Source organism: Mixophyes fleayi, chromosome 3 (assembly GCF_038048845.1).
Source record: "Mixophyes fleayi isolate aMixFle1 chromosome 3, aMixFle1.hap1, whole genome shotgun sequence".
Lineage (NCBI taxonomy): Eukaryota > Metazoa > Chordata > Amphibia > Anura > Limnodynastidae > Mixophyes > Mixophyes fleayi.
In genome coordinates this window covers 99,969,011-99,983,252 of record NC_134404.1, presented here as the reverse complement: position 1 = coordinate 99,983,252, position 14,242 = coordinate 99,969,011, and the positions used below count along the sequence as shown (strand labels likewise).

General features: G+C 39.3%; 1 protein-coding gene across 1 annotated transcript in view; it reads left to right on the top strand.

The window, feature by feature from the left end:
- The window catches only part of PPM1L (protein phosphatase, Mg2+/Mn2+ dependent 1L), a 180,867-nt gene extending 167,754 nt beyond the window's left edge, over positions 1-13,113 (top strand). The window contains exons 3-4 of the mRNA XM_075202073.1: positions 8,370-8,531; positions 12,476-13,113. Of these exons, the coding sequence (XP_075058174.1) occupies positions 8,370-8,531; positions 12,476-12,822 (509 nt within the window). The 3' untranslated portion in view covers positions 12,823-13,113. The remainder of the gene's footprint in view (positions 1-8,369; positions 8,532-12,475) is intronic.
- The last annotated feature ends 1,129 nt before the right edge of the window (positions 13,114-14,242 follow it).

Below are 14,242 nucleotides of genomic sequence, written 5' to 3'. Positions count from 1 at the left end.
GGTATAGTGAAGTAAAAATAATGAACATAAACTATATTTGTATTTGTGTCCTAGAAAATAATGAAAATTTGCATTTCAGCCGTACAAGAATACTGTAAACATAAATTGACACCAAGCTTCATAATAAATCAGCATAGTAATCACTGGTGTTTCTTTATGCTGTGAAATTCCCTATTGTTTCTCCAAACATTAATATAAGGAAGGTGATAAACAGAAGTGACACAATATTCTGATTTTGTGAATATTTATGCCCAGTTGTGCCGTACTGAATTATCACAGAGCCGCCAGCACTGCAGGAGTGATGGTTCACTTGGCGGCCAGCACACATATACAAGGCCAGCAAAATTGGTCTAAAGGGTCACAGCTGTTCCTATGAAGACATTTGTGCAGCTACTTTGATATGCAGTCAGTATTGAATGCAGAATAATCCACTTTAATCTGTAGTTCCCCAATGCGTATAAAACAGTACACTTTATAAACAGTACACTTTATAAACAGTACACTTTGTTGTTCAAGATTGTGTACTATGAGTTTTTACATTACACCTTTAAATTGCAATGAAAATACATTGACTATTTTAGGTTAACGTGCTGTATTTTATGACATGGATTTTAAAGATAGATGCAGTGCTCTGTTTCTTCTTAGCGTTGTGGTGAACCAGTGTTTAACTTTAATTGAGATAAATGGAAGAGGCAATTAGAAGTATAGAGTGGTATTAAGCAAAGCATTCATTATTCTATCTTGTGGTTTTGGTGGAGACATGATATACTTATATCTTCGTAATATTATCTCTACTGCTTTATAAGCCCATTCTAAACAGTTAAGCATGCCAGTTATAGATGTGGGCCATACTTTCTAAATAATCCGTAATCCGTCACTCAAAACATCCACAGAGGGATGATATGATGCCTATGATATGATTCCTAATTACCCCTCCCCCTCAATTCAGGCTTAACTCCTTCACTTTCACAGATGTAACAGTTATTTTGTGGCAGTTCTGTGGCCCAGTAGTAATGGTTTCATACTGCGAAAGCTGCCAGGTCCACGTTTATTTTGACTAGGTTGCATGAAACATTTGGGCCATACAAGGCCCTTTCCAGACAAGTGCATTTTACCCAAATAAATGTGTCTATTGCAACATCAAATGATACTATGCTCTGGTTATTAGGTAATTAAGTGTGGCCCTTTTAAATAAAAAAAATGAGGCTTCTGATGTTCACCTTATCCACTATATACGAGCGAGTGTCCAGTCCAGTAGGCACATATAATATCTAACAAATTTAAATAGGCAAATTTAGTTACATTTGTGAAAATTATGTAAAACATTGGCATGCTGTCAGTAAGATTAACATAACTGAGCATTTGGCATCATCATCACCATTTATTTATATAGCGCCACTGATTCCACAGCTCTGTACAGAGAACTCACTCACATCAGTCCCTGCCCCATTGGAGCTTACAGTCTAAAAAACCTAATATACACACACAGACCGAGAGAGAGAGAGAGAGAGAGAGAGAGAGACTAGGGTCAATTTGATAGCAGCCAATTAACCTACTAGTATGTTTTTGGAGTGTGGGAGGAAACCGGAGCACCCGGAGGAAACCCACGCAAACACGGAGAGAACATACAAACTCCTCACAGATAAGGCCATGGCATTGATATTTGCACCTCCCTGTGACTGAATGTATGACCCTAGCACTTGGAGCTAGAGGAGACACACCAGAAACTGCATTAGTCTGGTAGGAGCTGATCAGTAGGTGTGTGGGGAGAGAGTGACAGCCAGGGATAGAGGGGAGGAGGCCCCGGGATCCCCCCAGCAAATTTGGAAGTGGGTCCGTGGCCTCCTGCCACGAGGGGCCAAAGTACATCATGACTGAGACAATATGAGTAATGGGACAGATTTGGCAGAGCAATTACCTCAGAGCATGGCTGCATAAAAGGGGAAAGTGAATCCCGATGTTAAGAGGGCCACAATAAGGGAAGGAGTCCCAATAACAATAAAGACAAGCCCCTGAAAGGAGAAAAAAGAAGGGGGTCGCTGCCAAAGCAGCTTGGAGCCAATTAATATAAGCAGCATTGAGGATCTGCCACATAGAGTCCCATGTCTAGCGAGGGGAGGGCGTCTTAACATTGAGGTTAGCAGTAAGCTGCATGTGACAGTACAGGTCCTCCACCAGAATAGGTACTGACAGGATTAGAGACTGCTCTAGAGCACGCCATCCAGCCACTGCTGCCATCAATGGAGAAGTTTTAGCGCCATGTTGTTTAATACTGTTCAGTTAGTCAGCATTGGGTAATAAAGGGTTACAGATCCCGGAGGAGCTCTGATTAAATATGACTGCTCATCCCCTGACATGCTGCACCGCCATTGACATCATTTTAGTACAGTTTCCATGGACATTCTATTTTCAGGTAAGTGCCTCTAAGCAGTTTACATGTACTGCTCTATAGAAAGGGGGCCTCCACCTTTTTCTCCAACATGACACGACCACTTGACATTATTATAATACAATTATACAGAGATTATATAATATTTTAAATTCAATAGATCATACATGACATACAAGTAAAATAGATAATGCACAGTTGTCAACTATGTGATAAGACATCTATCCTTCAACACAGGGCTTAGTGATCACCATCCATCATCAGACCCAGTGATATGCGTTATTTCCATCAGACAATAACAAGAATGTGGCTGTTCTCCACAGCTGCTCTCAGGTGATGATATATATAATGTGTTATAATGTGTAGTAAGTAACAATGTGCTGGTAAAAGGATTTGATTTGTCTGACAGATAAAAATATAGTGTATAATGGCATCCTTAACCCCTCTGTATTTTGTTTGATGGTAAAATTGTACACAATGACCCTTAGTACATTATTAGTGATAACAGGTTATCACGCATGAAGGAATGTATGGGACAATTTTAAAGGCAGTATAAGAAAATTCAGGTATATGTCTCAAGCAAATAGCATTGCTTATTTTGCATGACATATCATCATCATCATCACCATTTATTGATATAGTGCCACCAATTCTGGAGCACTGCGCAGAGAATATTTGTCATTCACATCAGTCCCTGCCCATTGGACCTTACAGTCTAAATTCCCTATTTCCCTATACAATTTTATGTGGTGTGGGAGGAAACTGGGGAGAACATACAAACTTCACACAAATAAGGTCCTGGTTGGGAATTGAACTCATGACACTATGTACTATTATGCACTGCTATCACCAGGGATAACCCTGTTAACCCTGCTTCCATAGAGCTCTATGGGAATGGTAAAAATGGTCAATTTATGAAGCTGTGAAAAGTAAAACTTTTAGCCACTATGATTTTTTTTTTCTCCTTTAGTTAACACCAGCCATGGATTGAGTTAATTATGAAAAAAGTATAGTTCTCTGGCCCGCCCCTGAGGAGGAGAATCCGTGAAGAGACAGCTGACCTGATTCCTTCTCCGTAGGCTACTTGCTCCTCCCCTCCTTTCTGTCGTCACTGAGCTGGCACAACTATACACAGATAGATACATATATATATATATATATATATATATATATATATACATATAATTATTTTTAAAAGTTAAGCAGGCACCACAAGTATGCAGGTGTAGGACAGCACAGGCATGTGCCTCATGCTTTGGGAGCTTGGGAATTGGCTGGCAGAGATACAGCCAGTGCTGTACATCAGAGCAGGGGCAGACGTAGACTTTTTTTTTAGGGGGAGCGATTTTGCATAGCCATGCCCCTCCTTCACAACTGATGATCGGACCTCTCCACCGCAATTTAATGAATATTCTAATGCATGTTCAAGAATGCATGCCCATGGGAGACCACCAAGGCTTGGATAAAAGAGCCTGGGAAGTTTTGCAGGGAGCATGCATCCAGATCTACATGAAACAATTTAGAAGGTGATTCTCATTAAGCCCATGTTGGAGCTATTGTATTCAAGCGACATATCAAAGTAGATTCCAGTTACATTAATTTATTATCCCTATCTCCACCTCTAAACAATGGTAGAACATGGACAATAATTTTATACCCGAGCATAGCCATATTGTGTCTAGCATTCAGAAAATGTCTAGCAACTGGTTGTTCACTGTTGTGTTTTCCTATGGCCATTCTTATAGCTGATCTGTGAAGAGCCATCCTTTCCTTGAATTGCCGAGATGTTTTGCCCACGTAGTAAAGGGCACATGGGCACATGATGATATACACTACGTATGTATTAGTGAAGGATAAAATTAATTTTGTATTCTTTGCCTGAGTAAGGATGTTTAAAGGTATTTCCTTTCTCCATATACCGACATGTTATACAACCTGTGTGTACTTTTGTAAATCTATTAATAATTTCAGATGATTTGATGTTTGTAACATCCGTGAGCATCACTAGGTCTTTCATGTTTTGCCCCCATTTATTGTAATACCTAAGTAGTGTATCTCCTGCAAGCCATGTTCATAGGTAAATTTGATGGTGGAGTCACAGATATTGATAGCTTTAAAGAGGTCTTCAAATGTGTTGTTGTTGCTACCTCTCCATCGCAATTTAATGAGATGAAGATTGCTGCTAGGGGGGCAAATGTCCCAATCGCCCCCCTCCCTCCACCACTGCATCAGAGGTGTGCAGTTGTGCCCCAGGGACCCCACTGATTACTTATGCATTACATCCTATTGGGAACTGCCTGTTTTGAAGTCCCATAAACATGACACACTGACACTTGGGGTCCTAGCTAAAAAAAATGTTCAGCAAGTCTGCTGTATGCCAGGCTGTGCTCCAGTGTCCAGCTATCACCGGCGGTAACTCCATTTGCGCCATGTATATCTGCCCCATACAGCTCTATGGGGGCTGTGAAAATGCTCTATTAATGAAGCGGCAGAAAGTTTAAATTTTCGCAGAGAAGAAAGGCGAATAGGCTCTGGAATATCAATGAAGAGCAGCTTACATTGCCCTGGTTCCCTCCCTGCAGAGTTTATAACCAAAGAGAAGAGCAAGGTGGATATATATGTGTGTGTGTGTGCGTATATATATATATATATATATATATATATATATATATATATATACAAGTTAACCCGTGCATGATACTCATGCATTCTAGTCAAATCAAGCTACTTAAGGTGTTAAAAAGGTTCTTGTCATGCATTTGGGCCATGGCCCAGGCCTCAACCACCAACCACTCCCCACTGTCACCCCCGGCAACCACCAACCACTCCCAACTGTCACTTCTCCTTCAAGAAATATATATATATTTTTTTTAAATCTTTATAAACACTTTTAACAATTAACAAATTAAAAACATTTTAGTATACCAAATTTCAGCCCTTTCTGAATTTTTTTTTCCACACACACTAAGAATTTAGTAGGTCAGTGTATAACTCCGCCCAGCAGGTGGCGCTGCAGCTTGGTTTTATTTTTTCCACACACACACACAGACAGACTAACACACTCCACTAAGCATTTATATTTTATATATATATATATATATATATATATATATATTACATTGCACACTCTTCAGTTACCACGTATAAAAGTACTTACTCTGTGCTGGGATCTGTTTACAATAATGAAAAGAAGTCGGCTGCAGAAAAAAAACTACTGAGCATGCGCAGACCTTTCACCACTCATGCTCAGTTAATTTAATAGGGTCAGACCAGGAAAATATAACGTTCACAGCGAGGATGAGGCCAGGCACTACTGATTAGCCTGGACTGGAGCTATCCCGTCAAGATCTGAATGAGAAATTGTGGCAAAACAATATTTTTTTTATTTCTGCCATAAGCAACAGTAAAAAATAGTTGCTATCACCGCCATGTGACAACGATTGATAAATAGCTTCTTAAATCATGGAACAATATACAGAGTGAAAGTAATTATACATTTAGGAACCAATCAGAATCAGGTGAAAAATGTACCCATTGTCATAAAGATCCATACATCAGACCCAAAAGAAGGACAGTTTCCAAGGAATGATCCATGGCTATATGGGCGAGAAGGAAATAATGTCTCTCCAAACAGGGATTGTTAAGACTTGTGCATTAATTAGATACATTTATGCATGTTTACAATCTAAATCATACTTGCCCACTCTCCCGCAACTCTCCCACCACCTGCCCATAGCGAGCCTAAATGAAGCGATTCACTGTGAGTTGCATCATTTTAGCCCTGTCCCCCACAACAAAATGTTGATTTTTGTCGCGGAGGCAGGGCCAAAATGACGTGATTCGCCTCGCTCAGCCCCCTACTGCCATCCCGCCACAGCCTCCTCTGGATCTCCCAGAGAACAATAATAGATAGTTGGCAACTATGGTCTAAATTCCCATGAACATTCTCTTCTCTCTGCCTAGAGGACACTACCAAAACAAATTCAGATGTCCTGCTGTTGTCTTATCCAAACCTGCAATGTGAGACAAGCTGAGACCAAGCATATGCACTCCTATTTAATCTCTGTTAAAAATATCTTATTGTGTATAAAAATCTATTTAACGCTTTTTAAGCAAGTTGAAGCCAACAGAAGCGTCTACAGCTTTACTGTCATGAGCAAAACTTTACAGCACACACAAAAGTGTTAACCTGAAAAACAAAAGCATTGCGCTTGGGTAAAGGATAATCTGTTAAATAAAGAGTCAGTGAAAGATTGGTGTTGCAGTGCTGCCAGCAGCCCATGTGCTGGGGGCATGATTTAGTGATGCAGACACAATCCATGGTTTCCAAATGATATGATCAGCAGCTGCAAGAGGCACAAGCACCACAACAAAAGGATATAGTGTGAATTATTAATAGGAGATTCTCTGTTCTCCTGGTGTCCAAAATAAAGTACGTTGATGGTCTTAGAGTCATATTTCCTGCTACTTGAGGCATTCTGCAGTGTTCTATATCTCTGTGTTGTACCCACAAGCAGCTCATCACCGTCTGTGTACTAGTAGAACAAGCCACATTTATCCCAACGTTCATTGTTCTGTCTGAGTCTCGTTGCCACCTCAGGCTTATTTGGAGTGGCTAAGTGTTTCTCTTTACCACTTATCTAGGCCAGCAGCTATTGATATTCACTAAAGCAAAAAGCATTAGATAAGCAGTAATATCCCACAGGACAGGGTAAATGAATAGATGCCTCTGGTCATTATGAGTTACCATTTACTATCGTAGAAGATTAAACAAGCTAAAATCTGTTACAATTCTCTTCCTGAGACAAGTTAAATAACTTTAGTGCCTGCGCACCAATAATGCAGGAAATCTTTGGGGGAGATTTTAGTCTTTTTTTAAATGTAACAGTTGGTTACCAAAAGTATAATCTCATACAATATAAGACTGAAAAGATAACAAAATAAGTCTCAGTTGAATAGTTTTTTTGCTTTATTTCAGGAAATATGTCACAAAGGTTGGCCCTGCATGCTAGGACTTGTAGTTCCACAACAGTTGGAGCCGCACAGGTTGCCTAAGCCTGAACTGCAAATATAGTGTAAAAACATAATTTGTGGGATGTTCCTTTTTAGTGTTTACTGATTATTGCTGCATAGTTTATTGTATTTGAATTGCAGGATCAGAGTAATGGAACATAATTTACAGAAAGCACAGTCTTTGAATTGACCATAGATCAGTATAAACCATACCTTCCGCTATAGACCCAAATCCAAGACAGCTTGATGATGTGTTCCGCTAGTAGGTGCCATGGACACCTGTCACTGGTGCATGTGGAAATGGATGGGTGTTCTTGGGGGAGGATAGGAGGGCTTGGGGCAGCCAAGCTCTTCAGAAGGATAGCTAGGCATGCCCCTTGGGGTGTGCTAACCCCCCATGTGATCACATAGCATGACCACTCCCCTGTACCTTTTTTTGTGCCCCATCTTCTGGAACCTAAATGTTTGAGGCATGAATTAAACATATTTCCCAACTACCAAACTCCCACACTCCAAAAACATACTGGTAGGTTAATTGGTTGCTATCAAATTGACCCTAGTCTGTGTGTCTGTCTGTCTGTCTGTGTGTATATGTTAGGGAATTTAGACTGTAAGCTCCAATGGGGCAGGGACTGATGTGAATGAGCTCTCTCTACAGTGCTGCGGAATTAGTGGCGCTATATAAATAAATGATGATGATGGATTTTCATTTCAAATTTATGGGCCCCTAATCAGGAGACAGGAAAACTGATTGGAGGCATGTATTATAATAAGTCATGAGTTAACATGAGTTAAAGGACTAAAGAGCAAAAATCTTAAACCCTCTATCAATGCCTGCTGACTGTACCCTATTTAGTTTTCACTAGTGTATACAAGTGGTGACTAGTTCAAACTGTCTGTAAACTCCAATGTGTTTCTGATCAGATGGACTCTATGACTCAACATTGTTTCTGCTTTATCCTCGCAGGTACCACGTGTTTAATTGCATTGTTATCTGACAAAGAGCTCACAGTGGCAAATGTTGGGGATTCACGCGGTGTCTTGTGTGACAAAGACGGAAACGCTATTCCTTTATCACACGATCACAAACCATATCAGCTAAAGGAAAGAAAGAGGATTAAGAGAGCTGGTAAGATTCTGTCTGCATGAATACATATTACAAGCTTAAACTTTCATTATCCATTGCAAGAAGAGTCCTATAAACTAAACTCTTTATTCATATCCAAGAGCTGTCATTTAGAATACTCATCCTACATAATTCGGGGAATGAATTTATAGTTTGAAGATCGGGGTCAATATTTGACTTGTTCAGGCTACACTGTAAAGTACAACTAAACCTAAAAACTAAAATGTATAACTTAAAACTCTGTTTAAATAGCAAGTAAATCCACTATTTGACATTACTGTATTGAGTTATACATTAAATAACTGATATGCTGGCACTTAGCTATCATCTCTGACACTCGCCTTTAGCGCATGGCCATGTTAGGAGGTAGGTGTTTATCTAGCAGGCAGAATTTGAGTGACAGTTTTGTAGACTTGCTGTGCACAAGTCCATTGTGTGGGTTGAATCATACACAAGCCTTTGTGAGATGGAGATGAGGGCTTTACTTTAATGCTAATCATGACAATGGCAAAATTTTGCTGTTTTAAAAACATTTTCTAAACATAATTGTTAGTCAGCAAGATGATGCATTTTATTCTTTACTATTGCATATGAAATCTTTGTTTTATCTTTATAAGTATACCACACACTTGTTCTACTCCTATAAAAGAATAAAAGTATTTTATTTATCTCCTGTAAACAACAATGTCAACAGCTGAATTATCAAATTAATAGCTGACACCATGTTTGGGTAGGCCTAGGACTAAGCACAGCTGGCAGCCAGGTGAGAGATTGGTGCTTTTACATTATAAAACCAAAAAAGTTTCTCCCCTTCCTCATATTAATGAATTAATCTTCTAAGAACTTTGCACTTGGTGCCATAATGACATCACTGCCTGCTGGTGCATTTATATTTGTTGAGTCCACATAATGACTGCCTCCACTTTGTGAGTGAGAGATCCACTTTATACACCTGGCACTGTGCACTTAAACAACGACTCATCTGTAGGAAAATAAACATTGCTTATGCAAAGCAAAACGGTTTCCATTGGTTAAATATTGTACATATATAACCATTATAGAGAGACATACTGAACTATTCAATCTTACATTAATAATTCTTACTTAGCAATAAAACACTGACAATTTCTAGGTCATGGGAAGAATGGTGACAATGCCATTGTGTAGGGCACCAAACCATACCTCCCAACCATCACAATTTAGGTGAGACAGTTCCGATTTCAGGACTCTCTCCCGCCATTATGATTAGAACAGGTTTGTCCCGCGGGCCAGAAAACTGGAGGGTATGTCCCATTCACTACTGCTGGCAGAAGAGCAGTGAGCGGGTGCTGTGTGCACCTGTCACCAGTGCATGTATCATTCAAGGGGTGTTTTAGGGGACAGAAAGGGTTTGGCCAGAGCGTCTGTAGCACTAGACACGCCCCCATAACAAGTGATGACGCCCCCTTCTCATTCATGTGCTGCCACATTCGTGCAGCTCTTGCACATTGTCCTGATTCTCCAAGTTAAAAATTTGGTAATTGTGCCAAACTGTTTACAAATAAAATGACATACAAGTGTTTCATAAACCTTTCCAAAGACCTACATAACAAAAACTTATGAACATGTCACTTTTCTTTCTTTAAATATTGTCTGGGTGTATTGTATTCATAGAGGTTACACGTCACTTCCTAGTCTCTCATCTAACACTCCCTAGGTTTGTCCTGTTTTATGTTCTCCACCCCTGTCCTATACACATTATACATTATACATCCTTTCCTATACACATTATACCATTTCATCATATATACAATTCAAGATAATATAGAAGTCATACAAATGCACTCAAACTGCTTACATTGTTCTTTATTCTGTGTTATTCTTACATGCTGGACATTTGATTATCATGAAATAAAATTCTATAAAAAATATATAATTACAACTAAAGAAAGAAGTGCGAGTATGACACAAGGAGAATGAACGCTCTTCAGATAGACACATTTTTACAAGTGAGCACAGAGCTGAACACAGGGAGATGAGCACAACACACAGATCCCATGTGCATACAGCCTTATAGGAAACTCTGCAATTACATTTTCCTCAGGTCTTGCATTCAGTTTTATTGAAGACTTGCATTAAACGTTAGTAAACACATAAAACATATCTATTGCACAAAGCCTAATAACTGAGCAAACAAACCCGAAATCCATTTAATCCTGAAAACCTCATATGCAGTTAAGAATGACCTAAACACATAAACACTAAAAACCATCATGCACAGGATGATGTTTTTCTCATTTATTTTGTGGCATTACTCCCTGGAGGATTAGGAAGCATCCCAAAGATGTGAGTGTACTACTTGTATATGCTGTGATCAAAATAACATGGGCCTAGGTCAGTCTGATAGAAATTTGTTTGTTTGGTAGGTTGGTTCCTATGTAGAGTATAGGAGTATACTGTATGTTGAAAACAGAAGCAGTCAGAAAAGATTGGAACCTGCCAACAGTACGTCTTAGAGCTTGTTCACACTAGGCTATTGCATTCACTTTTCAGGCGATGCTGCGTTAGGACACATGGACAGCACGTCAGCTGCTTGTAAAGTGCATGGTGAGCACTAGATTGATGGGCCACATAGCAATACACACTGCAAATAACTTAGCAATGGCAATTATAATCACTATTTATCATACTACTTTCTAAATAAATATCTCTCAAAATGTAATCTAATGTAATTAATATATGGTTCATCAATAGGCATATAAAAACTTTTCAATATTAGTTTATTGAAATCTCACTTACCTTTATGAACACCCGGGACCTTTTCCCATCACCTCTCCATCCTCATCTCCTCTCACCCATCATCTGCCCCATAAAGCATGTAGGTGTACTGGTACTGTATTGCCCTCAGGACTTAATGACAAAGCTCTAGATGCTCACTTATAGAACAAAGAGCAACCCACTCAAATAGACAGGTATTTCCCCATTCTAGTCAAATAAACTGAGGTCTGCAATATTACAGGACAGTAGGGAATGCAAAATAGTACAAGGGTTGAGGCCAAAGCAGAAATCAAAACAGGCAGCAAAAAATCAGTAACAGGGTCCACAGTCTATGACATGCAGGATTGTTCTGGTATTTTAGTGACTGCACTCACACAGTCAGACTTGATGTTGTTGAGGAGGGCATATTGCAATCCCAAATCGTAAATTGTCATCCCACCTAAGGATGTGCATAATGAGTACAGTCCTTACCTTTATAGAGCACCAGGAATGTATGCATGACTGACGCACTAGATGTGTAGTAACTTACTTTGATAGGGGTTCTCAGATTGTTGATGGACGTTGAGGTCATAAACTTAGTCTTTAGACAGTTGTTTAATTCACAAATGCAAGAGAGACAGGGTCATTTATTAAGCACTGAGCAGTGGAGAATAATGTGACTAAGCACATGCACACCATTTAATCATTGTTATGTCAACCATCATCTCTCTGCATCACATATTTACTCAGACATTATTATTGTGCAATGGTTATATCAATCCTTTCAAACTTAATCCCTTGTTAAACAACTAGTACAAGTAAGAAAATAAAGTTTATATAATCTGCTTTCTAGTGTTTAAAAACGTCTTTTCCGTTGCACACTGAAACCATACTCAACGTCAATGGGGATCTGGCTTCTTAATACCTCTGGTCAATGTGGTTGACATTACGGCTGTGTAGGTGACAAGGGAATGCCTACAATATATCCCATTATGCCCCTTATAATTAATCTATATCAGAAATTTGCACAGCACTAAACTATTTGCATCTAGTAACCACCCCAGAAGACTGTTCTTACAGCCCATTGCACAACACAGATAGAATCCATATTTAAATACACATATCTGTCAAATGAGCACTCACTATACTTACGGAATGACCCACTTGTGCTGCTGTTTAGTATATAACCCTGGTTTTTTTTTTATCTTTAGGTGGTTTCATCAGTTTCAATGGCTCTTGGCGCGTTCAAGGGATTTTGGCAATGTCCCGTTCCTTGGGGGATTACCCCTTGAAAAATCTGAATGTCATCATCTCAGACCCCGATATCCTGAGCTTTGACCTTGACAAGCTGCAGCCAGAATTTATGATCTTGGCATCCGATGGGCTTTGGGACGCTTTCAGCAATGAAGAAGCTGTCCGGTTCATTAAAGAGCGTCTGGATGAACCTCACTTTGGAGCCAAAAGTATTGTGTTACAGTCCTTCTACCGAGGATGTCCTGATAACATAACAGTCATGGTAGTAAAGTTCAGGAATAGTAGCAAAACAGATGAACAATAAAGTATCTATATATGTACAGATGGACTTCAGGCAAACTGTTTTATTTTAATTAAGTAGAAAAATGTGGAAAAGTTATTAAGATTATCACATGACCCCATATCAATGTCCTAAACTTTAACATGGACTTATGCAGCTCATGTATTCATCAACTGTAAAATTATCAACACAGGAAGTATATATTATATGACCCAACATTGTTACAACCTTAACAAGCAATTATCTGTATTAAAAGGAAGTGTTACCCCCCAAGGAGATGTTAATCTTTATTTTTGGTGTGGGGGTCAGAACTTATTGGTCTGTGTCATTCTTTATCATCAGGTTATGAAAGCCACATATAATGTACAGTGTCACTGAATGAGCCAAGTTTTAGTTTTAAATGCCCATTTGTCAAGACTAGAACCCAGCTGTATAACCAGAGTGAGCCCAACTGAGCCATGTTACAATGCAAGGGGTGCAAATTAGTTTTCTATTTTGCACATAAGTTAAATACTGTCTGTTTTTTCATGTAGCACACAAATACTTGATAGCTTATTTGTACACTGAAATTGATATTTGTGTGCTACATGAAAAACAGTCAGTATTTAACTGATATGCAAAATAAAAAAAACTAATTTGCACCCCTTGCATTGTAACATGGTTTTGTCCAGGAGACTACTTACTCAATTTTTTTACTTAACTTTCCTTAATGAATCAGGCCCAACATGATTATCTGCAGATACCATTATTCATTTTTGTGTGTTAATCAGCTTACCTGCTGAGCTAAGGGTTTACTAGTTTGCAGGGATCTTCAACAGTGTTGCAACACAGTAAAACACTAAGAGGGAAGTCTGCCAAGCTGTGGTTTGATACATTGATACACTGAAGGGTGAAGGAAGGGTGTGAGAGAGTCTAGACCAGGGATGAGCAGCCTAATACACATCATACAGCCCTCTAACATTCCAAAGGGCTGCATATTACCATCAGTCTTACTAATAAGTTAAAAAATAAATTTAAAGAAACAAACACCTATCTGTAATAACATATCAGCAGGCATTATATACACGTTACCAGCTATAACAAACATACCTGACAATAAAGCAGGGAGGAGCTGGAGGTCGCAGGGGAAGGCTCAGAGGGCCGCCTGTTGCCCATTGCTGGCTCAGACTACTATCTTTTCAAACTCAATTGATAGATGTCTAATGAAACCTCCAGCACACACATAGCTTAAACTCCATAATATATGCTTGGACATTGAATCCTAGTAACAGTTGTACATGAAATAAGAGTATACATGGACTACTTCACAAAAGAAATGGTTGTATTAGCAATAGGATCTGCGCTCCACACAGTGATCTTCTCCTTTTGCTCCATGTTCCGGCTACGGAGGTGTGGCAGTACCAACCTACCTTACCTGGGGCCACACTCCTGCCTGGTAAAGTTA